General features: G+C 53.4%; 1 protein-coding gene across 3 annotated transcripts; it reads right to left on the bottom strand.

The window, feature by feature from the left end:
* Nucleotides 1-513: 513 nt before the first annotated feature.
* On the bottom strand, nucleotides 514-21,931 carry BMF (Bcl2 modifying factor). Of its 3 annotated transcripts, XM_002913228.4 has the most exons (5): nucleotides 21,813-21,931; nucleotides 21,299-21,395; nucleotides 18,783-19,079; nucleotides 17,188-17,348; nucleotides 514-4,523 (listed from the first exon to the last, which is right to left on the bottom strand). In XM_002913228.4, exons 3-5 carry the CDS (start codon nucleotides 19,072-19,074, stop codon nucleotides 4,422-4,424), a joined length of 555 nt encoding a protein of 184 aa, XP_002913274.1. In that variant the 5' UTR covers nucleotides 19,075-19,079; nucleotides 21,299-21,395; nucleotides 21,813-21,931; the 3' UTR covers nucleotides 514-4,421. The 3 variants fall into 3 exon arrangements, with proteins under 3 accessions (XP_002913274.1, XP_034517065.1, XP_019657907.1); XM_034661174.1 differs by lacking the exon at nucleotides 21,299-21,395 and having other exon boundaries at nucleotides 21,813-21,911; XM_019802348.2 differs by lacking the exon at nucleotides 21,813-21,931 and having other exon boundaries at nucleotides 21,279-21,775.
* Nucleotides 21,932-23,304: the final 1,373 nt, after the last annotated feature.

The raw sequence follows: 23,304 nt of genomic DNA, 5'->3' as shown, positions 1-23,304 counted from the left end.
CCAGAAGCCCCCTCCAACTAGCATACCTCCTGAGAGTTACCTTGATAAAAGGAAGCCCTAGCCCAGCTTGACGGGAGGGGAGGGGAGGGTGGGCGGGGGAGGGGCTGCCAAGCATTTTCGGTCCCCAAGGCTGCCCCTGCTGAGGGCCTCTGCCCCTCCCCTCTATTCTGCAGACAGGCGCAGTAACTGCTGAGTACTTCTTCGAGAAGAGCAGAAGGCTCAGAGAGGGGACACAATTTGCCTAAGACCGTTCAGGTGGTGGAGGCTGGAACCGGATCCAAATCCAGGTCTGGATCCAAAGCCCGGGTCTTTCCACCTCATGGGGCCTCTCCTGTGCTGCTGACTGTGATGTCAGCATGGGGCTCCTCTCCACCCCCAGAGGGGAAAGGAAGTCCTGACAAAGCAGGGAGCCTGGGGCTGACTCAGGATGGCGGCCAGAAACAAGTCAGGAGTCTCTAATTCCCTAAGGGATCCCCTTGGAGTTTTATCACACCTTGAAAAAGAAAGACCAGCTTTGCTTTAAATGGTTTTATTAAAAATTGTACCAATCGATGGGGGAGAATATACACACACATATATGCATGTGAAGAACAGAAAGCCAAATATTCTGTACAGGTTAAAAAACAATGGGTCCCCTTTCCGCTCCCTCTCTTTCCCTGTCTCTCTCCCAGAGGCAGAGTGCCTGGAACCCAGGACAACTAACCTGGGCTGAACAAAATGCTACATTCTCACTGGGTCTCCCCCTGACAGCCCCTGTGGTCCCAGGGATGGGGCGGATGCTCACAGAGCAGGGGAGAGGCGCCGGCCACACATGCATACAGGGGGGCAGGGCAGACCCAGGTGCCAGCTCCCAGCTCCTGTGGCCTGCAAGGCTGGTGCATCTATGGAAGAACTTGGCTTTCTGTGTTATTCCCTCAAAGCTCCAAGTCCCCTCCAGCTGAGGTGCCCCCTGCCCACAGTGTGCCCAGGAGGCTTCAGGGGCTGATAAGTTAACCCCTTCCTGGACCAAGTCCAGCCAAGGTCCAGTGTCCCACCAAGGATCTGCCTGCACCCAGAGGGCCCCGCAGCTTCCCACAGCCCAGGCTGAACATTGATTCCCAGAAGCCCCGCAGAGCCGTCGAGGCAGAAGTCTTTTTGTTTTTCCTGCTCTCCACTCTCCATACACCCTCTTCATCAAGTCCACCAAATGACACAAGCTTGCCAGCTCTCAGAGTGCGCCTTGCTGACCGGGGCAGGTGCAGTAGCTTCCCAGCCCCCAAAGGAGGCCGTGTCTGGACCATCCCAAACAACAGCCCCCCAGCCCTTTCCATGCCCAGGCTGGAGCCAACCTTGGATGAGGCTCGGCCACTAGGGACAGTGAGACAAGTCAGCTGGGCCCCTCTGAATGTTTGGAGCGTGCCTAACATGTAAGCTCTGGACATGGACCCACACCCCCTCAGGGCTTGGGGAGGTCACTGGGAGGTGATCTTTCTCTCCCTTGCCCTGAGCAAGAAAAGGCCACGGGGACAGCTCTCCAGCAGCCCAAACTTTGAAGCAGGCAAAGGCAAAGAGGCCAGGCCGAGTCCTCTAACTCACTGAGGGAGTCAGATGTCTGGCCTGGGTGGGGTTCTCTCCCCAGTTCTGTCTACCAGCTTCCAGAAACTCTAGGGTTCTGAATTAGATGGGCTGTTTTGACCCTGAATACCAGGCTTCCTCCCTCCAGGGCTTTTCTATAATGAGAGGGAGGTTTCCAGCCCCTCTCCCACCCCTTACCCTGGCAAACCACAAAAACTCCACAAGTCTTCTGCTGGTTACAGGTCAGGAGCCAGGTCAGAGTCTCCCTCCCTTCAAATCTGATTCTCCACCCCCTAGCTAGAGACAGCCATGCTCCCGGGGTGGGGGATGGGGGAAGGGAGCCTGGAGGGAGGGATGTGTCTCCTGAGGCTGGACTTGAGGAATGTTCAGACCAACTCACCAGGCAGAGGGGGAAGGGGCCAGTCTAGATCACTAGGCCAATTAAAACCAGCCAGCCAGGAGGAACTTCCCTCTCTCCTTCCTGGGGCTATTTACCTCTTGGGTGTTTTGGGGGGAAGGGCGAAGGAGGAGGTTTTAAATTGTGCCCCAGCTTGCTTAGGACAGTGAGATAGTTCCTGGCTTCCCATAGATGGGAGACAGCACAGTCAGACCACCCTCCACCCGGCCCCAGGCTCAGTGTTAGGTGGGCTTGTCAAACTCTGGGCTCAGTTCTCGGGGCAGGCCACAGGACATCCTGCCTGGGCCCAGCAAGCTCTCTGAAGCTGATGGCTTTGCCTCAGCACCAAGGCCCTGGACCATTTATTTGTTCTCTTGCTCAGCTCAGGTGGGAAGTCTGCTAAGAGGGGTTCAAAGTGTCTGGTTTCCTTGTGTGCCACTCGAGCATACACCAGCAGCCTGTCTGCCACCGCCTTGGTCCAGGAGAGGGCAAAATGGCACATGTCCAATGCACATCCTAGAATGGTGTGGAGACACGCAAAGAAGGCTGGATTTCACAATGGTCAGCATGTTCCGGAGCTGGTCTTCACCTGTTCCCTGGGCTCCTCCTTGTAAGCAGGAACCCATCTTCTTAGCAGACAAACAATGGTACACACCCTGAGAATAGAATTCTAGCCAAGAAGAGGTAATACCTCCAGAACATCCAAGCAGAGCAAAACAAAGGCTAATGTATAGTTTGAGGTCCTTCACCTCAGGGCCACTGTGAGCCCATATGGCACCTTCGTGCAAATTAGGAAGGGCACCCCTTCCTCTGAGCAGACGTAGCCCCAAACTAGGGCATATAGCCTAGTTGGGCAGAGCATGAGCTGGATTTTAGTTCCATTACCTTCTTCTGCAGGTGCCCTTGTGCAGTGAACAACCTGCCCAACTGTATATCCAGTAGATTAATGCTTCCTGAAGACCTCCTCTCTGTACAACCAGAGGAGCTTGGGCCTGTTTAGATTTGAGAGTCTACTTGGACTCCTCCAATTTCCTTGGGTAGCCCTGAGGTCTTCTCTGCCCAGGGAAGCCACCATTTCTTTGGGCCTTGCTTCGTGTTAGCACCAATGTTATCTTTTCTTACATATGCAAAAATTATAATTTAATTTCTACGTGTCTGGTTAACAGACTCCCTGTGTCTTTTCAGATTCCCCGCATCTGCTATCAGAGCTGCCAGCCTGACTGCTTTAAATTCTCTCCATTAGTGCCCCAGCAGGGAGAGAAGGGAAGTTCAGAGGCAGCTGTGATCCTGCTGGGCTCCAGAGCATGCCCTTCTGGCCTAGTTGGAAGCTGAAGGAAGCCCGGAAATGTGTACCCAGCTTTGACGGTTCCACACTCTAATCATTGTCTGTTACTCTAAAAGACACGTTTCAGCTGACAAAGCCACTGTGCTGGCTTCTTCCTGTATCCCACTAGGTGTGAAAAAGGAATGGGGATAAGCGGGAGGAGGTATGTTGTTTCCAAGGAAACCAAGGGGTCTGGGTTCCTCTGGGGCTGGCTCCTACAGGTGGGATGGCCACCACATTTCCCAGCCCCTCTGTAATCCTGCCCCTTCGTGCTGATACTCGGGGGAGGAAAGCAGTCTGTTGGCTGGGTCTTTTGAAAGAAGAGCTGACAAAGGCACAAGCTGCTGGTTATGGCACGATCCTCAGCTATTTGGCTCATCCGTGGTGGACACCCAGCCAGTCCCAGGCAGCCAGAGGTGCCAGGGGTTCTGCACCTCAGGACCAGTCCTGGGGTCTCTGAGTGGGAGCAAGTAAGACTCGAGGCCTACCCAGAAGTTTGGTTCATTTTGCGGCACGTTTGAGGGGTCCATGGAGAAACCCAACCCTCCCTGAGGTCTGCTGGAGATGACAGGGGCTGGGCAAGATTCCCTGAGCCCTTGGGGCAGGCACTGGCTGGGCCGAAGGAGAACCCAGATATGGAGCTGGCTGACTGGCCTAGCAGAAGTTGCCATGCTCAGCTGGAAAGCCCCTGGCTGAGGCCCTGGGGGTTCAAGCAGTGTGACTGGCAGATCTCGGGCTGTCCGTCCGCGGTGGAAGGCTGATGGCGTTGGCGGACCAGGAGTCTAATCCAGTCTCCTACTTCTTAACCAAGCCCCTGCGGGAAAACTACAGTCTGCTCGCCGGAGGGGCCCCTACCGGGTCATCTTCAACAACCGCTCACTGAAGACTCGACTTGTCAGAGCCCTGGGAGGTCCCACATCACAGACCCATCAGCCTCTACTTCAACAGTGTTTGACAAAGGCCCTCATTCCTGGTCGAGGTCCTGAACAGGGAAAGAGGTCCGGCTTGGGGTATGTCTTATGTACACAGATAGAAACTTTGCAAATGCAAACGCAAAACAGCAATGAATAAACTTCACAAGACACAGTGTCAGTCCTCGCCGATGTCCTTCCTCTGGTGCCCCGTTATGAAGAGGGCAGCCCAGCCTCACCTGGGACCTGCCCCATTCCTGTTCTCATCTGCGTTCAAAGCGAGGTTGTGTAGGAAAAGCAGGACCTGCCACCACACTCGATTTTGGTTTTGCTGGTGCTGAAAAGGAAAAAAAAAATCTATGTAATTCCTAAACGTAGCCTGTAGCCTCCACGACTCCTGAGTCCTTATCATTCCCGATAGAAGTTGAGATCAATGTGTCTGGGGGCAGCACTTTAATCCCATCAGTACAGCAAACTGGGGAGAGGAGGGGGGGCTTGGGGGGGGATGAGAAGAGTGGCAGCGAGGAGGGGGAGATAGTTGAGTTCTCCAAAAATAACTGCAGTTTTAACATTAAAAAGAAAAGACCAGGCTCTTTATGCACTGTGCACAAGAGGATTAAACTTCTTCCCCTGCTTGCAGGATTTTCCAGAGTTTAGCCAAGTGCTGCTTTTAATCAGATTGGCTCCTGAGCCCCTCAAACCTCAGCTCCATGAACAACAAACTTTCTTCAGAAAGAAAGAGAAGAAGTGCCCCCCTTGCTCCCCCAACTCCAAAGTAACACAGAGAACAAGGGGGAAAGGGGGGGGAGCCTCCATCTGCAAGTGATTTGACACTGTGAAGGTCAAAGGGTTAATCTTCAATTTAAACCACACTGCTGAGGCAGCAAAAATCTGATTTCATCCAGTGCAAACACACACACACACACAGACACATGCACGTGGGCGCTTGCTCACGCATGCACACACACACACACACACACACACACACACACACTTGTGCACCCGCCCTCTCTCCCTTCCCAGCATCTCCAGCTCAGTGCTGCCCTTTTTATAGCTGCTCTTGACAGTAAGCCATAAATAATCCCTCTTGGAGCGCTTTCCTACTGACTGGAGCCAATTAAACGTTAAGCAAGAACATACTTGAAAACAAAACAAAAACAAAGAATGCACACTACTCTCTGGAGGTTATCCCAGGTCCTACTGTCAGGCAGGGAAGCTGGGGGCAAAGGTCAGGGGTCAGTGGCTCACAGGACTGGGGCTCCGGCCCCGCCCACACAGGTACCCTTTCCCAGGGGCCAGCAGAGGCCCCGAGGGGACTGGGGTGCTGGAAGAGGCGGTTTTTGTTCTCTCTTTGTCTGCCAGGGCAGGAGGACTGGATTGGGGCCCTCTCCACAGGGTCCTCGGTAGAGAGGGGAATAAAAAGCTAGCGTGCAGGGAGAAGCCAGCAGGAGCTGGACGGGATCACTGCAGTGGCCCCGCGGTGAGTGCGTCCACGTGCAGTGACAGCAGAGCAGGGGCCCCTCTTGGGCTGTCTTTAATCACTGGCTCAGCTCCTACCTCTCCGATGAAGAGGACAGGCTAAGTCAGGGGCAGAATGGAAAGTAAGCCCAGGTCTCCCGCACCCTCAGAGCTTTGTGGGCGGTGCTGGCCCTGGCCTCCCGGACTTAGCCCCAGGCGACCGTGCAGGTCCCCGCTCCACCCCCGCCTTGGGCCACTAAGAGGAGAGAGGTGACCTGTGGACAGAGGCTGACCCCAGGGCCCTATCGAGACAGGTGAACAGAACGCCCCCAGCGTGCCCCTTGCTCCTGAGCAAGGGAGGCTGGAAAACCACCCAGAAAGCTGGAGTCCTGGCTACTGCCAGGAGGGGAAATCGGGGTGTGCCACAGAGGAGTCCTGGAAGACTGCAAGGGACTGATGGCTTCCTTGTGTTTTGTAAACAAAGATGAGTAAAAAGAGGAAACACAGCCGGCTTAACAAAATCTGGTTAGAGTAAAGCAGCGTGAAAACGGACTCAGCTGCAAAACCTGAAGGCTTGGGCCTGCCTGCAGCAGCTGGCCAGGGCACCCCTCCTCCTGCTTCTTCCCCCAGCTGCTGCCCAGGACAGGTGCAAAGGTCATGTGGCAGAGCAGGAGGAAAATCCAGGACAAGACCGGTCCCCGGAGAGGCCAGTCTGCTGGAATTCCAAGTTTCCTCAGGTGCCTGTTTGAAAAGGCCAAGTAACAATAACAACCACAGTCAAGACAAAAATAGTAACACTTGAGTGTGCCAGGCTCTGTTCTGAGCGTTCTACATCTTTGCTTCTCAAAGTGGGGTCCATAGACCAGCAGCCTCAGCATCCTGTGGGAGCTTACTGGAAATGCAGAGCCACTGGATCAGAATGTGCGTTTTTAACGAGATCCCCAGGTGACCTGGAGACACATGAAACTCCTTTGGCCCTTCTCGACAACCCTATGAGATTGTTATATATCATCATTCCCATTTTACAGATGAGAATATTGGAAGAGTTCGATAACTTGGTTACATGGCTCCTAAGTGGCAGGGACTGGACTGAATCCAGACCACCTGGCCCTAGAGCACTGCCCTTACCCATTATCATCATTCTCTGAGCGCCGCCATACACCTTTCTTTATGCCAAAGCAGACCCTCTCTCCTCCCCTTCTCTAAATTATATCAAAACAGCTCAATGGCCAAGGAAGGGAGATCACAATTCTATGATCTGGGGCCTGAGCCAATCCCATTTCTGGATGCCTCGGTCTTTCCCCAAATGCCCCTAATGGAGGCTGCCTGCTGCCTGGGTGACTTCCTGGGCCCTGAGGTGTCTGGCGATGAGGTAATGCAGCACCCTCACTCCCATCATTTGGGGTGCTGGGGGACCCAGAAGCATCTACGGGCCAGAGTGCTGTCAGAGTTGGAAGGCTGAGGTCTTGCTGGGAGATGCAGGCAGGCCCAGGTGCAGGAGGCAGGACACACAGGCCCACCGTCGGGAAGGACCCAAGTCCCAGCTTCTGCCTGTGACAGGCCTCGGGGTACAAGGGTCGGCAAGGAAGGCTCCCTGGGCCAGGAATCAGAGGACGGGGCTGTAGGCAGGGGTTTCCCACCAGCCTGTCTGTGAGTCCTCACTTCCCTTATAAGAGAAACGCAGGCATGGTGATAGATCAGTGGTTCCCAAACCTGACTCCATCACAGAACCCACTGACGTGCTGGTATAAATACAGAGTCCCAGGGCTCCGCCCAGACCAACTGGGTCTGACTCTCCAGGGAAGCTGTCCAGGAATTTGTACATTGAACAAACTCTCTGGGTGACATTTTTTTATTGTCTTTTATTTATTTTTAAGATTGCATTTTTTTAAAGTAATCTCTACACCTCACGTGGGGCTCGAGCTCACAACTCCAAGATCAAGAGACACCCGCTCCACCGACTGAGCCAGCCAGGTGCCCCAGGGTGACATTTTTTAAATCAGAAGTAACATTTATTGTATATTTTAGTCACCAAAGTAATACATGTTAACTGTAGAAAAATTGGAAAATACAAGAAACAGAGAGAAGAAGATAAAATCACTCGCGATCCTACGGCCTGGAAGAAAACGCTTCATGATTTGGTATTTTTTTCAGTCTCTTTCAATCTCTTCCCATCAGAATAATGACTTGGCCAAGCCCAAGGGAAACGCTGCCCAGGTGGGTCTGAGGCAGCCAGGCCACAGACAGGCATCTGGAAACCCCTGAGGTGCTTTCCGACCCTAAGGTTTGTGATGTGAAGTTTGTCATCCACAATTACCTTCAGGATTACAACTCTGAGCTCCAACAGCTGACTCCAGCCAGCCTATTGGAGGGTCTGGGTGGGCCTGGAGACCAGGCGGCCTCCTACGGAGTTAAGCTGGCTGCGTGAGACCAGCACGCGCAGGGCCCGCTAACCAGTCCTCAGCCTCAGTAGCCCCAGCTCTGGGCACAAGCAGACACCACACGAATTCCACTGAGCCTTCTCTTGCCACAGGGCAGCCCCCCAAAAGGCCCTCTTCTAAAAAGAAACCAAGCTGCCTCACACCAAAACTATCAAAGAATGCCCTGATCATGAGAAGAACAATAAATACAATATTAAAAAGAAAATGACACAAAAGGGCCTGACCAGAAAGGAGAGACAAAGACATGAAGGGAGGCCGGTGAGAGAAACAGTAAGGAGGAAGGAAATTCACATTCACTGTAGAGGATGGGTACACAGAGACACCAAAATGCCAGGGAATGTGGATCCTTCCAGCAGAAGGGGAGGAGGAGCAAGGGGGAAGCAAGGGGGAAGCAGGAAAGAGTATGCTTGGCCTCCGATGCTCAGGCACTTGGCACAGCCCGGAGCACAGCACCTGAGCTCAGGGAGTGCAACCCCCCAGAGCAGGGCCCAGCATTCCCAGACTCAGCTTGAGCACCCTTCTAAGGCTGGCAACCTGCAGAAAGTGGGGGTTCCAAGAATGCACAGTCCGGGTGCCCTTAGGGATAGGGGATTGAGGTATGGGAGGGAAACTGCTGGGAATTGAAGCTTACACCAGACGGCCTCAAATTGAGAGTTTAGAGGGTAGGACCAAGGCACGGGGGGAGAAAAATAGAGGTGAATGCCCCAAGGGAATGGGATCCCACATGCTGCATAAAAATATCCTCTTCAGTTAAGAGAGCACAGACAGGCATTAGAGACCTAGGGCTCTTCCTTCTCCATCCCACTTTCTTGCCGTGGTCAGGGGATGAAGGCAATCAGCTGACACCGGTTCGAGTCACCCCCACTGTGTACAAGGCATGGCAACTGAACGCACAGCCACATGTCCTGTGTCACGGCAACATGCAGGGGCACACAGTAGGTACTCAGCAAGTGCATGCTGGACCCATTATAGAAAAGTCAGCCTTGCAAGATAACCCACTTGTCTGAGGCCAGGAACAACTGATGCCTAGCCAGGTCTAAAGATTGTACTTGATGTGATAGTATCAGCGTCTTGCCTGGGGAGAGGCCCAACTAGTAAAAGACTTTCTTCTTCTTCTTCTTCTTCTTTTTTTTAAAGAGCTGGCTGTGGTGTCTGACAAGGTTGGATTACACAAATCAAACTCTGTTTCATCCCACGTGGCCTCTGCCCTCAGCACAAAGAGTGTTCCCTCCCCTCTCCGGATAAGAATCTCCCTCTGCCTCTCTCCCTTTGGATCCAATTCACACCCTCTGGGGGCTGTTGTGTGTCACCCGTGTTCCAGATGCTCCAGCAAAAGCTAATTCACCCCCAAAGAACTAGAGGAAGAAGCAAGCCTACGCTGTGGCCCTGCTTGAAAAGAACCCTGCCAATTTACCAAACAGATGGCAATTTATAATATCTCATACTCAGAGTGCCTTCTGATCTCCCCATTTCCTCTTCACAAAGATCTGGAACACAGGAAGGACACGTATTATCAATCCCATTTTATAGATGGGGTAGCAAAGGCTCGGAAACATTCCCCCAAGCACGTTAGTTGGGAGGGGGGTTATTTCAGACCCCACTTCTGACTCCCGAGCTATGTTTTTCCACTAAAATATTACAGTGTGTTCATTCACATCATGGCAAGTAGCACGAACTTTTCAAAGAGAATCGCCACTGAACTGCTCCCCTAGTATGTTTAAAGACATTGTTTCCAGATCATTAACTACTTGGTAAGGATGCTGTGGACCTGAAAAAATAAACCTTCCAGAGGCAGAGCTAACGGAAGATCAAACAGAAATACAGCTGAAACTGCTCTGACATGATAACTTCAGATCGCGTTCAAAATCACACTCGGTTTCTTTAAAATTCAGAATTTCCTATACCCTGTTTTGCAGGGAGAAGCACACTCTCCACAATGATGTTTTCCCATCTCTTGCCTTTGGCCATCCTAGCCTAAACTCACCCTGGTTCTCGCCACGGAGAACAGGAACACAGAGATAAGAGAGACTTCAGGAAAATTTCACTTGAGAGAAGTTGAGATGTTTTTGTTCAATTCAGCCAGCTTTTATCAAGCACCCAACCAGGCTAAGACTTAGGAAGGACACGAAGATGAGCAAGATGCCATTGCCCTCAATTATTTTACAATCTGAACGGAAGACAACAAGAGCATAGAAGTAAGTTTTACGGGAGGGAGAGGCTGGTCAGGGCAGTGAGTGGGCGCTCCCTCAGGCTCCTGTCTTCCAGGGGGTGCCTGGAAGCGGAGATGGGTGGTGGGAAGACCATAGTTTTAGAATCAGTCGGATCCGTATGGCTCCCAACACAGCCACTTACAGTGTCTCCCTTCTGAGCCTCAGTGTCCTGCAAAACGGGGATAACGGGGTCCAGAGGTCCGAGGTTGCTGGGGCGATCCAATGAGGAACACCCGCATAAAGCAATGGGCCTGGTCACTGCGCCGAGCAGCTCGCTCCCCATGGTGAGGACCAGGAAACCTGCACCCCATCTAACCTCGCAGAGCACTTCCCTCAACATCCTCTCCCTCAGAGCGCCTGCCCCAGGAGTGCTATCTTCTAAACAGACTTACCAAGTCCTGGGGAAATCCCTGACTTTCCACTCTGAGATGGGCCAAGACGGCTAGAGGCAGCTGGGCTCAGAATTCCAGGCTGCCAAGCTGAGCAAGGGATTGAAACCCACAGGGCAGCCCCTTGGGTCCAGTGGCCCACTGCCCTAAGAAGGCTTCTGACCCAGATGCTAGAGGAACAAGCAACGTGGCAAAACGGAAAAGGAAAAAAATACCCCTTGCCAAGAGCTTTCTCGGTGCAGCCAGCAGTGCCAACAGGACGTGGAAGCCACTGGCTGCCACGATGGCGACACCAATCACTTCTTCGGGGAAGAAGGGGTAGCTCGGGGCCGGCCAGCTCTCAGTGGAAGATGGGAGGGTTCCCTCTAATGCAGCTGCAGGCCACTGGGGGCTGGGGGACAGGGCTGTGTGCACTACCATATCCCCAGAGCCTCGTGCTGCACCCCCACAGCCTCTGGAGGCTGGAACTACTGGGGCCCTTCCCCAGCTTCCCAGGGATGGCTCTGGCTCCCTCAGCCTGAAAACTGCTCCATCGAACTACTGGACAACTTCTTTTATTTATTTATTTATTTATTTATTTATTTATTTATTTATTAATTATTTATTTTTAAAGATTTTATTTATTCATTCGACAGAGATAGCCAGCGAGAGAGGGAACACAAGCAGGGGAGTGGGAGAGGAAGAAGCAGGCTCCCAGCGGAGGAGCCTGATGTGGGGCTCGATCCCAGAACCCTGGGATCACGCCCTGAGCCAAAGGCAGACGCTTAAGGACAGAGCCACCCAGGCGCGCCATACTGGACAACTTCTTAAGAAGTTGGAAGAATCAGGAAGGAATCCTGGCGTGTGTGCTCCGGTGGAAGGTGAGGGAGTGAGGGGACTGAGGAGCGGCAGATCTGCTGAGGGGCCTACAAGATTGAGGAAAAGGAACCCCAAAGCTCTGACTCCCAAACTGGGACCTTGGCAGCTGGCTGTTCTTGTCCTGCCTAGGGCTGGTTCCCTAGCCAGGACAAGGCAAGCTAAGCATGGAAGAAGGCTGGACCCTCCTCCGCACCACATATACTGAGTGTTCTCGTTCTGGTCATGCAACATGCCCTCTTGGTTGCCAGACAAGATCAAAAGGCAAACCAGAGATTTTTCTTCGTCCTTCTTTTCTAGTGCCTCTCCCAATCCCTCCTCCCATCATCTCCCTTCACCCCTAAGGGGAAAAAAAAAAAAGCCAACTCCCATCCCCAAGGCCTAGCTTGGTGAGGAGGGAATGAACTATCTGGAACTACAAGGCCCTTCTCCTGGAAGAGAGTAGTCAGGTGCAGAGTTGTGTGGGGAACTCGGCCTCTAGTCAGCCACGCTGATGACTCAGAAGCTAAATATAGTGAGCGATATAAACAGAGCCGGCCACAGAGCAAACACAGGGCCCCCAAGCCCCGGCCTGGCTCTCACGCACAGCAGCCCTCCACAGCCCCTCCCCCAGCCTCACTCTTCCCCAGGCACCCTCCTAGGTAGACCTCCCACTGCTGGAACGGAGGCTGGCTCCACAGGGACATTCTCACTCTAAGGTGAATCTCTGGGGCTCCTGCCCAGAGCTGCCACATCTAGGGCCTGAACGACCTCATTAGCCGCACTCTGAGCCCCCAAAACCACTCAGCAACGAGGAGGGCATCCCAAAGGGCCAGGAAGCAGTCAAGGGCCCCCTGAACAAAGGATCCAGGCTGTTGGCAGATGTAAACACCACTCTGGGTACAACTTCCAAGTGAACTCCCTAAGAACTATAAAGACAGGTCCAAGCAAAATCCTACAATCATCTTCTGGCACATTTCTCAAAGTGTTAAACTGCCCACACCTTAGTAGTTATATGTATTATAATCTCTACTGGATTTTCCCATCTGTTCTGCTAGGTAAGTATCAGAAATTGAGGCTCCGAGAAGTTAAATGATTTGCCTATGGACAGAGAACTCCTAAGTGACAGAGGTAGAAATTCGAACCCAGGGGCGCCTGGGTGGCACAGCGGTTAAGCGTCTGCGGTTAAGCGTCTGCCTTCGGCTCAGGGCGTGATCCCGGCGTTATGGGATCGAGCCCCACATCAGGCTCCACTGCTATGAGCCTGCTTCTTCCTCTCCCACTCCCCCTGCTTGTGTTCCCTCTCTCGCTGGCTGTCTCTATCTCTGTCAAATAAATAAATAAAATCTTTAAAAAAAAAAAAAAAGAAAAAAGAAATTCGAACCCAGGTCTGCCTTTAAGTCTATGACTCTTTCTGTGATATTGCAACGAAAGATAGTTTTTGGTGAGTGGCTAACATTTTCCTCACATTTCATTTTCCAGAAAGTCTAATTACTACTCAGGGAATTTCCAAATCTGACTCTTCTGAATGAAGCCACTCCTGGTCCAAGTGAAAAAGCCATTTCCAACTCAAAGAATCCAATGCTCTTATAGCTTTACTCACTCAATGCTCTACAGTGGCTTCTGTTTTTTTGAGGATTCTTGGCTTCTTAACATTTCCCACAAATTTTAAGATGGTGCCATTGGGATAGGATACATGCCTAAGAAGAGGGGACAGCAGCTACTGTCCATTCTTAGGCCCCTGCTGGAGGAGACCATGGCAGGGGGAATGGAAAGAAACTAGAACCCACACCTTCTAACGCCAGCAGCCCATGAACACAGTGAGGAAGCAAACCTGCACCTCCTCTTCACTGCAGAAGCTGGACAGACCCAGAAACACCAGGGCACCTTCACAGAGCCCAAGGCAAGGCAGGCCCTGGTCAGCAGATCACCGCAGGTCACCTGCTGCAGAGGAACAAGGAGGGAAACACTCCAGGGGCATCTGGGTGGCTCAGTGGGTTGAGCGTCCGACTCTTGATTTCGGCTCAGGTCATGATCTCAGTTCGTGAGATTGGACCTGCCTTGGGGTCGGCACCCAGAACAGAGTCTGCTTGTCCCTCTCCCTCCTCCGCTGCCCCTCCACTCTTTCTCTCTCTCAAATAAAAAAATAAAATTAAAAAAAAAAAAAAAGAGGGGAACATTCCACTCCTGACCCAGTCAAAGGAAGGTGGGGCATGTTACCAGGGTGGGAAAGGTTTTTATCTCCAAGCGCCCGGCCTCCAACTCTCTTGCTGCTTTGGAGACCCAAAGAGACCACAAAAAGCACCTCACTGACATGGATGTTCTGCCTTCAAATCCTTGCCTTTCCATTCAGAGGAGCCACCCTGAACTGATCACTCGGGTAACCGGGCTAGACCCCCACCCTGCACACTCCTTAGGAAGTATGTGGCCGGCAAAAATTGAGATCCGACATCAAGTGGAATTTGCAACCTTTCAAACTGGGGGTCATGCTGATGCACTCAATTTGCCATAATGCTATCCTACAATGTACTACCCCATCATGGTACCCCTACCCGCTCTGCTCTTCATCTCCTAGGAAGACGTTTTCCCCTGACACAGAAAAAGAATAATTGAGGTCCATTCTTAACTAGTAACCAAAAGTGGACACTCACACTCCCTACAGGACTCAGGGACCAATGGCCATTGTGGGGCCCTGGGACACCATCCCAGATCTGAGAAGAAAGGAAATGGCCAAGCTCTCTCAACACCTTACTGCCTCTTGGGTTGTGTTTCCTGGCTCCCTAAACTTGGCCTATAATGATGGGGGATGACCATCATTCTTTGAGGAGAAATACATAAGGCCGAGGCCAACAGGTGAACAGTGTGGACTCATTTCTCTGTGCAGGGCAGGTGGAGGAGAGCTCAGGGGAGGCAGCTCTGCTAAGGGATCAGCCTGATGGGAGGGGTGGGAAATGCATGGTGAACTGACAAGAACAAATGTGAGGAATGATCAGGCTTATAGGCAAACAACAGGAAACACGCATTAAAGAATACCTACTGTGTACCCGGAACTCTAAATGGTATTTTCTCACTTAATCTTCACAATTAAAATTCTGTGGTATTAGCTCTAATTTACAGAAGAGGAGCTAGACTTGACAAGGTCAAGTGCCTTCCTGATGGCTAGTGGGTGGCAGAGCTGGTATTCAAACCTGGGCCTTCTGACTTTGGATTCAAAGCCTAGAGACTTAATCCCAAACCACTTTCTTCCTAGCACCACAGTGTCCCTACCTGCCAAGGAAGGGAATAGGGAAATAACTAAAATAAAATAAATAAAATGAAATGAAATGAAATGAAATGAAATGAAATGAAATGAAATGAAATAAAATAAAATAAAATAAAATAAAATAAAATAAAATAATGTAGGAGTCACAACAGTACTTTCCAGATAACGAAATATTAGACTGTGGTTTATGTAATAATCAAGGTCAGAAAATGACTCACTTCTTAAAGCTAGCTGCTGAAAGTTCCACTGCAAGCTGGTGCTCCATCTGCCTGTGGCCATTATCCCAGCCCTTCCTGCAGGACAAGCTCCTGGACAAGGTCTATGAGCAGGGTTAGTGGGGAGGACGGGGTTAAAAGCAAGAGGATTCCATGGACAAAAAGCCTGGTTCTCTGTAATGGAAAATTTGGAAAAACCAGCTCTGGGCTAGAAAGGCTTAGCTAACCAGCCTCCTGCCACTGTGAGGTAGGAGTAGACAGCAGACCGGAGCGTGAGGGACACAGAGACACAGGGAACTCAGGAGTCAGTATGGGGTGAGGTGCAGAGCACTGCAGGGGAGGCTCTCCCATGGTTCTCCTTTGGCTCTGCTGCTCTGCCCCTCCTCCCAGGCTGGGGTGGCTCTGGCTGATGGCTGAACGACAGCTTCAAAAAGGCAGCCCCGCACTGAGGGAAATGATGCCAAGCAGCAAAGAGCAGGGTCAGACCTTGGGATGAGGGCAGTCTCCCCTCCTTTAGGACTGAGTCATCAAGAAAGGGCCCTGGGCTATGTTCTAGTCCTGTCCTCCCAGCCTGCTGCCAAGCCTACGGGGGCTCACCAATGGATGGAGGAATATTTTGGGAAACAACGGTTGAGAGAGATCAGGTCTATTGGGAATGAAGAAAGCTGCCTTCCAGACAGCCCTCTAGATGAATCTAGGAGACCCACAGCCACTGTGTCCTCCAGCAGCTCCGGCACCGGGATTGCAAGCTGTGAGTGGGTCTCAGCCATAGACCTGTACAACCAGGCTAGAGTGAATGGGCAGGAAGGAGGCCAAGAGACAGAAATCCAGATTCAGAGTGAGTCCATACATGGAATGAAGGGGAGCCTCGAAGCCAAGTTTCCAGAAAACAATCAAAGGAGGGACCAGGGATTGGAATGAGGGGCCAACGGAGGAAGCTAGGCTGCATTATGACCTAAGCGTAGGGCCCCCCCTCTCTTCCCAATCACTAAGGGACTGGGAGAGCAATCCAGGAGCAGGTCTAGCCCCAGATTTTCCTCAGAACTCCTTGGCAGAAGGCACTGACCATAGGTAACCCCCAATGGTCTGTTCTCAGGAGACTGAAGGACAACTTTTCTCTCCCCTGGTGTTGGCAATGGTTTGGCCCTTCAGTCAAGACTACTCTGATCACCTGAAGTTACCCATCTAAACTCAGGGTCTGCCCGGTCAGGATGAGTTATTTATTCTCTCCATTCCAGACACATGCACACAGCCCGCTAGGATGGTCCGAGGTAGGGCCACGTGTTGTTTCCAGGTGGCGTGCCTCTGCTTCCGAGGTGGCTGTACTAGCGAGGATTCAGCCTTGGGCTCCTCGCCCTGCCTTGGCAGCCATCCAGAAAGCCGGCGGGAGGAAGGGTTAAGTGCCTGGGGGCTGGCCCAGACAGCGGCTGCGGAGCAGGGCCGGCGGCCTCCAGCCCGTGGCAGGGAGGGCTCCTGCAGCACGAGCCTGCCAGCCGCCGCCTTTGTTGATGGACTCTGCCACATGCTCGACCGACACGCGATGCTCCGCCCCGGCGGGGCTGGTGCCAGGCTGCCGGCCAAGCGCCCGGCCGCCAGTCTGGAGAGACTCTCCGAGGTACACTCTCTCCAGAGTCCCAGGTCCCGGTTCCCAGACAGAGACAATGAGGAGCAGCCTCCCCAGCTGGAAAGTGTCAGGTTACAACCGGTTCCACCACTTTCCCCCACTCAGGCCCAGCCCAGAGCCTTGGTTGCCCGGTTCCCACTGCACCTCAGTCAGGCACCCCGCAACTGTCCAGTGTCACTGTGGCACCCTGAAAATCTTCCCCTGGGGTCTGGGAGGGACAATCTCCCAAGCCGGCCTCAAGCAGACACAGTGTGTGAAATGAGGCTGCAGTAAGCCACTCCATTTCCCAGGAGAGACAGTAGCATTTCCTGACAAACCGCTGGACAAACCGCTCTTAGCAAGCCTGAGCTGAGAGAGGGCAGAGAACCAACTTGGAGCTCAGCGATGGCAAGAGTGCTCAGCCAGTTGGGCCCATCCAGTTCACGGGAATCACAATAGCCAAAGCCAAAACTCTGGGACCATATCCTTGGAGCCTGGCAGAGACCGAGTGGCTGAGGCAGGTCCTAGCCTCCCCCAGTCCCAGCAGACTCCCCCCCCCACCGCCCCATCCCAAGACCCCCATGCCTACTTGCTGCATGTGAAGCCGGTGGAACTGGTCTGCAATGCACTGAAGCTTTCGGGCAATCTGTACCTCTGCTCGATGTTGCCACGGCCCTTCTGGGGGCTGCTCCCCAAGGGGCAAGCCTGCAGGGAAACTGGCAGGGAGAGGGAGCCGGTAGCCTGCGTTGCCTGCAAAGACAGAGGGCCCACATCTCAGCATTCTCCACAACTGCACCATCCACCCAGTGCCTAACGCTCCTGGCTGAGACCTGGGGTCGGAGGCCTTTGTCAGGCACGCTGCCACATTTGGACAGCCTGACCTGCCTGCTGCCCAAGCACATAAAAGCTGATGCTCAGAGGGAGGGAATGGCGCTAGCCTTCTCCATTCACAGGCAGTGCCAGGGCAAGAGTGGTATGTGTGGGGGAACTTGCCAGCCTTCTGTCTTTATTTACCAAGCTATGCTTGACCACAATTTATTTTTCATGCAGTAGCAGGTTGAAGCTCTTCTCTGGAGAAGACACTGGAGGCAGCCCTCCAGAGTTCCTGGGTTGAGCAAAGCAAGGCAGAGAAAGAGAAAACCAAAATGTGCCTTCACTTTTTCCTCTGGCTGGGCCCAGGTTCTGAAGCTCTGGGCAATGGTACTAAAACTAGGGAGAGAAAACTCCTCAGACCCACTGGATAGCCAAGTTCCTCTCTGGAGGTGCCCCAGGCCAGACCGCAAGACCTTGAGACCAGTGCTGCACCCTACCCAAGTGCTTGCAAGCGAGCTGCCGCTAGGGGTGCCCGCCTGCCTCCTGCCTCTGTTCCCTCTTCTCTGCCGACCTGCCTAACCCATCTTCTCAGACTCCCCAAAGAACTACGGGGCAGCTCCCTCCAGGAATAACTGCAGCGTCTCTTCAAGAGGCCCCCTGAGACCCAGCCAGACAGCCTCCGAACCTTTCCCCTCCCTCCAGAAGCTATTGTGCTAAAAGAAGAAAGCAGACTGAGTGTCTGACCCTGTCGCTTTGCCAGAGGAGGGCATGTTACTCATAAAACAAACCATTTAAGCCCACAAATGAAGGGGTCTTGTCTGATTGAGCCTTGGAAACAGCCCCTCTGCTGGCATTGAGCCCCGGCAGGCCCAACCTCTTTCTCCAGTTCCCCTTCCAAGCACAGAAAGTCCCAAGTGACACCTTCTGCCTTAAGGAACCTTCCCTCCCAGAAAGGGCTGGGTTTTTCCCTTCAGTGTCAACAGCGAGTCACAGATCCCCCAACCTTCTCCGGGGCCACGTTGGCCAATTTATGGAAGGCACATCACTCCCAGGACACAAAAGCCTGGGCCACGGGATGTAAAACCCAAGGCCCAGGTACCCTCTCTCCAACACCAAAAGATGGACCCAAGGATCCCTGCAGAAAGGGACAAAAAGGCAGAACTGATGGCATAGCAACTTGCCTTTCTTGGTGCCCGATAAAGCACAGGTAAAAAGCAACAACAAGCAGAGAGGCAAGATGACAAGAGTCGAGGAATCCATAGCCCCTGCTGTTCAATTAGGGGAAGGAAATAAAGCACAGGTCTGAGGAGGGGAAGTCCCCTCTTTTCCCCCAGTCTCTATGGGAGGAGTCCTGAGGCTAAGAGCACTCACCATAAAAGAGTCGCTGGGGTTCTTCAGTCACCCCACAAGGCAGCATGACACCCTGACTCGGGGAGGCCGGGCTCAGGGTCTGGGTGGCCTTGTCTTCCTGGCTGGTGGGTCGAAGCCCAGGGCCACAGCAGTGGGTGAGAGGGAAGAGATGCAGACGGCTGAGGGGGCAGTCCAGCTGGCTCTGGGCAAACAGGTCAGCAGACAGCAAGCTCCCAGGCTGGGTCCCCGGCTCCCCATCCTCTGGCTGGAACACATCATCCTCCAGCTCCTCCACACACTGAGGCGGCTCCATCTCCCCTGTTAGGGCGCAACGCAGGCCTCTGGGGTGCTGCTCCTACCCAGGCCAAACCTGAAGCCTTCCCCTCCCCTTTCTTCTTTCCTGCTTCCCCTTCTTATCTGGCGATGTGGGGCCAGGTACTGATGACAGACAACCCGGGGATAAAGTACTACCAAGGATGACACCCGCCCCAAACAGTGAGGATGGCCTCACTCTTCAAGGATGCACCATACCTCTTCCCTGGGCCTTCCCAGAGCCACCCCCCTCCTTGGCCTTTTCTTCTGACCCAGGCGGGTTCCGGTCATGTAGTCTGACTGCTATTGACTCTGAGCAATAGCAGGGGTATGATCAACTGTTACAGGCATGCAGGACACCTGGGGAAATGTCAACAAGACTAGACCCTGTGAGTGGCTGTGGGAGGGCAGAGGGTGCTGTGACTGGCTGTACACACACAGCACTCACAACACACACACACACACACACACACACACACACACACACTCACTCACTGCCCTGAGGAGTAACCACCAAGCTCTCATCTCAGTCTGAGCTGGGCTCCGGGCTGAGCAGCAAAAACAAAAGCCAACAATCCTAGGGCAGCCAGGTTCCCTCCACACCAGCTAAGCCCCGCCCAGCTGCCCATCTACTCTAGTCTCCACCCCTGCTTGCTCAACACAACAAACAGGCTCCACGGTGTGGTAAGCGTGTGTCCTGGGAGAGAATGCAGAAAGACCCACGTTAGTCAGGGCCCTCCGGAGGAGAGCTGTCTGCCCACCACAGCTTGGACTAGAGGGTAGGTCCACCATCCAGCCATGTGGCCAGCCTCCCCCAGCTCAGCCTACTCACTAGTGTCCATGACTTCAATCTTCCTTCCCCACAGCCTACCATTCCTGTCAGCGCTGAACCTGAGACTGGTATAACCTTCCTCACAGAAGGAAGTGAAATTCAGCCCTCTTTCTGTGACCTCACTCGCTGCCTCTATACTACTCGGGCTGTCCATAGGAGTTTCTTGGTGATAAAGAAGTTCCTTTTGCTCCACCTGATGGCTCTTGGCTGGGAGCCACCCAGCATCTTGAGCTCCCAACACAGCCCCCTATACACGCACACACACACACAACACACACACACACACACACACACACACACACCAGGAACCTGTTAGGGTCCCCAGGGCAGCCAGAAGCAGCAACTACCTGAATGGTTAAGTACAGAGAGATACCATTTGTCACTGTCAGATTCAATTAGAGATCCCCTGGGAATTCTGTCTCCCAGTCTCTTGCCTTTGAAGAACAAGCCAAATGGTCTGTGGGTTGTTGAAGTACTTAAAGGAATCTCACTTAAATTCAGAATCTTGGCTTCCCTAAATGCAAGCTCTCTCTGAGGTGCTTACTTCAACCCTCCCTCCATCCCAACCAGTCCGTGAGATATCTGTGATCCCATCTCTGCCCTCTTCGCTGGTGAGTGAGGACAGGCCGGCTTGGATGGCAAAACAGACACATGGTGTTCTTTGGAAAGTGTTTCCCAAAGGAGGGGAGGAGATCTTCAGCTTATCAGCACCAGGAAACAAAGTTTCTGGCTGAAAGGACCAAGTGCTGTCTTGCCAGTTACCTGGCAGGGGCTCCCCTCCTGCCCTTCAGTCTTCTCTCTGCAAGCTGGCAATCCCAGCCTAAGAAGGGGCCCTCCAAAGCCAATCACAAGCGGCAGTCATTGTCTTGGTTTTTCCTTTGAAGCCGGTCACCTTCCCCTCCCCCTCCCCCTCCCAGCAAAGCCCCAAAGTTCAACCCTTGCCTGGACTGGACTGTGGGGGAAATGCAGCCATAGGGTGTGTCTCTGCAAGCCCTGGGGACTCTACCTCCACAGGAACTGCAGGTGGCTCTTCTGTAGGTGGCTCTTCTGTACGTGGGAGCCTCCTGAGGGGTGCTGAGCAAAGTCAAGTGTAAACTGGGATATGATAAGGAGACCCTGTTCTCCCCTCCGCCTGAGCTGAGGAGGTGATGTCCAAACTGGTAGGAGGAGCGCATTTCTTAAGAGCACAGCCTGGGAAGGCTTTATTCCTAGCAGGGGGAACCAAAGTCCGCTGGAGCCGTCCCAGCCCCCAAGGGCTGTAACAGGGATGCTGAACTTAAGACTCCTAGGATAAGGCAGTAGCCGGGCACTCTGAACCTCGACAGGATTTAAAATCTGGGTACGCACACATACATGCACACATACTCACGCACCCACACGACACACAGCAGACCTGGGTGACTCCAGGAGAGAGTCTCGGCCTCCGAGTCGTGATGCCAGGGCTCCGCGCCAGGGTCCAGCGTGACGAGCACTCGGGGGCTTGGCGCCCACTCAATTGGGAAGGAGGGAAAGAGCCCAGCTGTTAAGGAGAGGAGCCTTCAGACTCCGCAGGGAGGCTGGACGCCCCACAACTCACTGTCCTACCCCAAAGTCAGATCCAGAGGCCGGGCCGTTCTCGGGAGCCCAGGTCGGCTCAGCAGTGAACCGCAGGTTCCCCTGCCCACCTGGACCCAACTCCTTGCTGTCTGAAAGAAATGCTACTACCCCCAAGTTCCCTCGTGGAGGGAACCGCACCTAGATGAGCGTTCCGCACCCCGTCCCCGCACCCCAGCGCTACATTACTTCATGGTCACCCCAGACGCCCGCAGCCCAACCCTTCCCGGGCCCCCATGCGCAGCACGACTCCTCTCCCCACTTCCCCGAGGAGGTGCGATCCAACTCCGCCCGGCCCCCGGCCGCGCGCTCACCGGGCCGCGGCGGGTGGCGGGTGGCGGGAGGCACGGGCAGGGGCGGCGGCGGCAGCTGGCTGGCTGGCGCGGGAGGAGGCCACTGTGAACCGCGCGGTATTGTTTCCAAAATACGCCCGCTCGGGGCATCCCGCAAACAGCTGATGAGGCCCCGCCTCCGGCGCGTCACGCCCACGGCTGGCCAATGGAGAGTGGAGCCCCAAGTCCCGGGCTGGGCGGCTGCCAGGGACGGTCACGAATGTACGAACCTTCCCTTGGAAACATTGTAAGGGGCCGAGCGAAATTCCGGCTCCCATCAGAAACGCAATTGGAGCTCCATAGTCCGCGCAGATTCCGTTCCTAAAGCAAGCTCGGGAAGGACCGGAGAGTCCCTGAGTCCTCTCTATTAGAAGGGAGAGAGGGGGCGCCAAAGTGACTTTTGTCTTCTCTTTCTCCGGAATGGCCTGAGTAATTACGGAGCGTCCAGAAAGGGAGGGGAGGAGGAGGAGGCCGGAAGCTTTTAGCGTCCACGGAGTGCAAGGTGCGGGTCCTTGTGGCCCCCGGCCTGGTGGCAAAGCACCCTCCCGCCTGCTTAGTCGGCCATGCGCGAATGTGTAGGAAGCATGAGAACACGTGCATCTGGAGCTGTTACTGAGTGACATTCAGATCAAACACATCCAAAGGGACCCTCGTATACTCTTCTTGAGTGGGCGTGGGCACTTAACAAAATAAGTATCTGGCTGAGGAGAGGAGAGATNGCTGTTACTGAGTGACATTCAGATCAAACACATCCAAAGGGACCCTCGTATACTCTTCTTGAGTGGGCGTGGACACTTAACAAAATAAGTATCTGGCTGAGGAGAGGAGAGATAAAAAAAAAAATGCAGGGGCTGCTTGAGCAGTGGACACACATCCTGTTTATGGCAGCATCCAGAGATGGTGCTGGTGCTGCCTAGCCGGTAAGGCGTCCTGCAGATCGCGTACCATCAGTAAGGGAGTCTCCAGGCCATTTCACAAACATTTATTGAATACCTACATTGTGCCAGATGCCGGGTTAGGAGCCAAAAACCTGGTGCCTGACCTCAGGGAGCTTACAGTTTACTCAGGAAGGAAGATTTGAAAATAACTGAGTGCTGCATGAAATGTGTTAATTTTTAGGGTCAATGACTGCTGGAAGGTGCAGAAAAATTCAGAACGCAAACCATTGGGGAAAGCTTCAGGGAGATGGTTTTTGAGTTGGGCCTTGAAGGATGGGGAAATTTTCAGTAAGGAAGACCAGATCAAGCAGCAGAGGCCTAGCGCAGCAGAATAAAGTGCTGAACTGGACAGTCTGCGTTGGGAGCAGGGCAGGCTGTAGGAGGGGTCTTTGGGTGCACCCCAGGACTTGGGAAGGGTGGACATGGACCGGTAGATTCAGGTCAGAGTATATATGTGTCCCTGCAATGCCAGGCTGGAGAATCCCTACTGGAGGGAAAAGGGAGCCAGCAAAGATTTTTATAGAAGATGAATGACT

This window comes from Ailuropoda melanoleuca, chromosome 5, assembly GCF_002007445.2.
Source record: "Ailuropoda melanoleuca isolate Jingjing chromosome 5, ASM200744v2, whole genome shotgun sequence".
Classification (NCBI taxonomy): Eukaryota; Metazoa; Chordata; class Mammalia; order Carnivora; family Ursidae; genus Ailuropoda; species Ailuropoda melanoleuca.
Note: the sequence above shows the minus strand (reverse complement) of the source record. Positions and strands in the feature narration are given on the sequence as shown.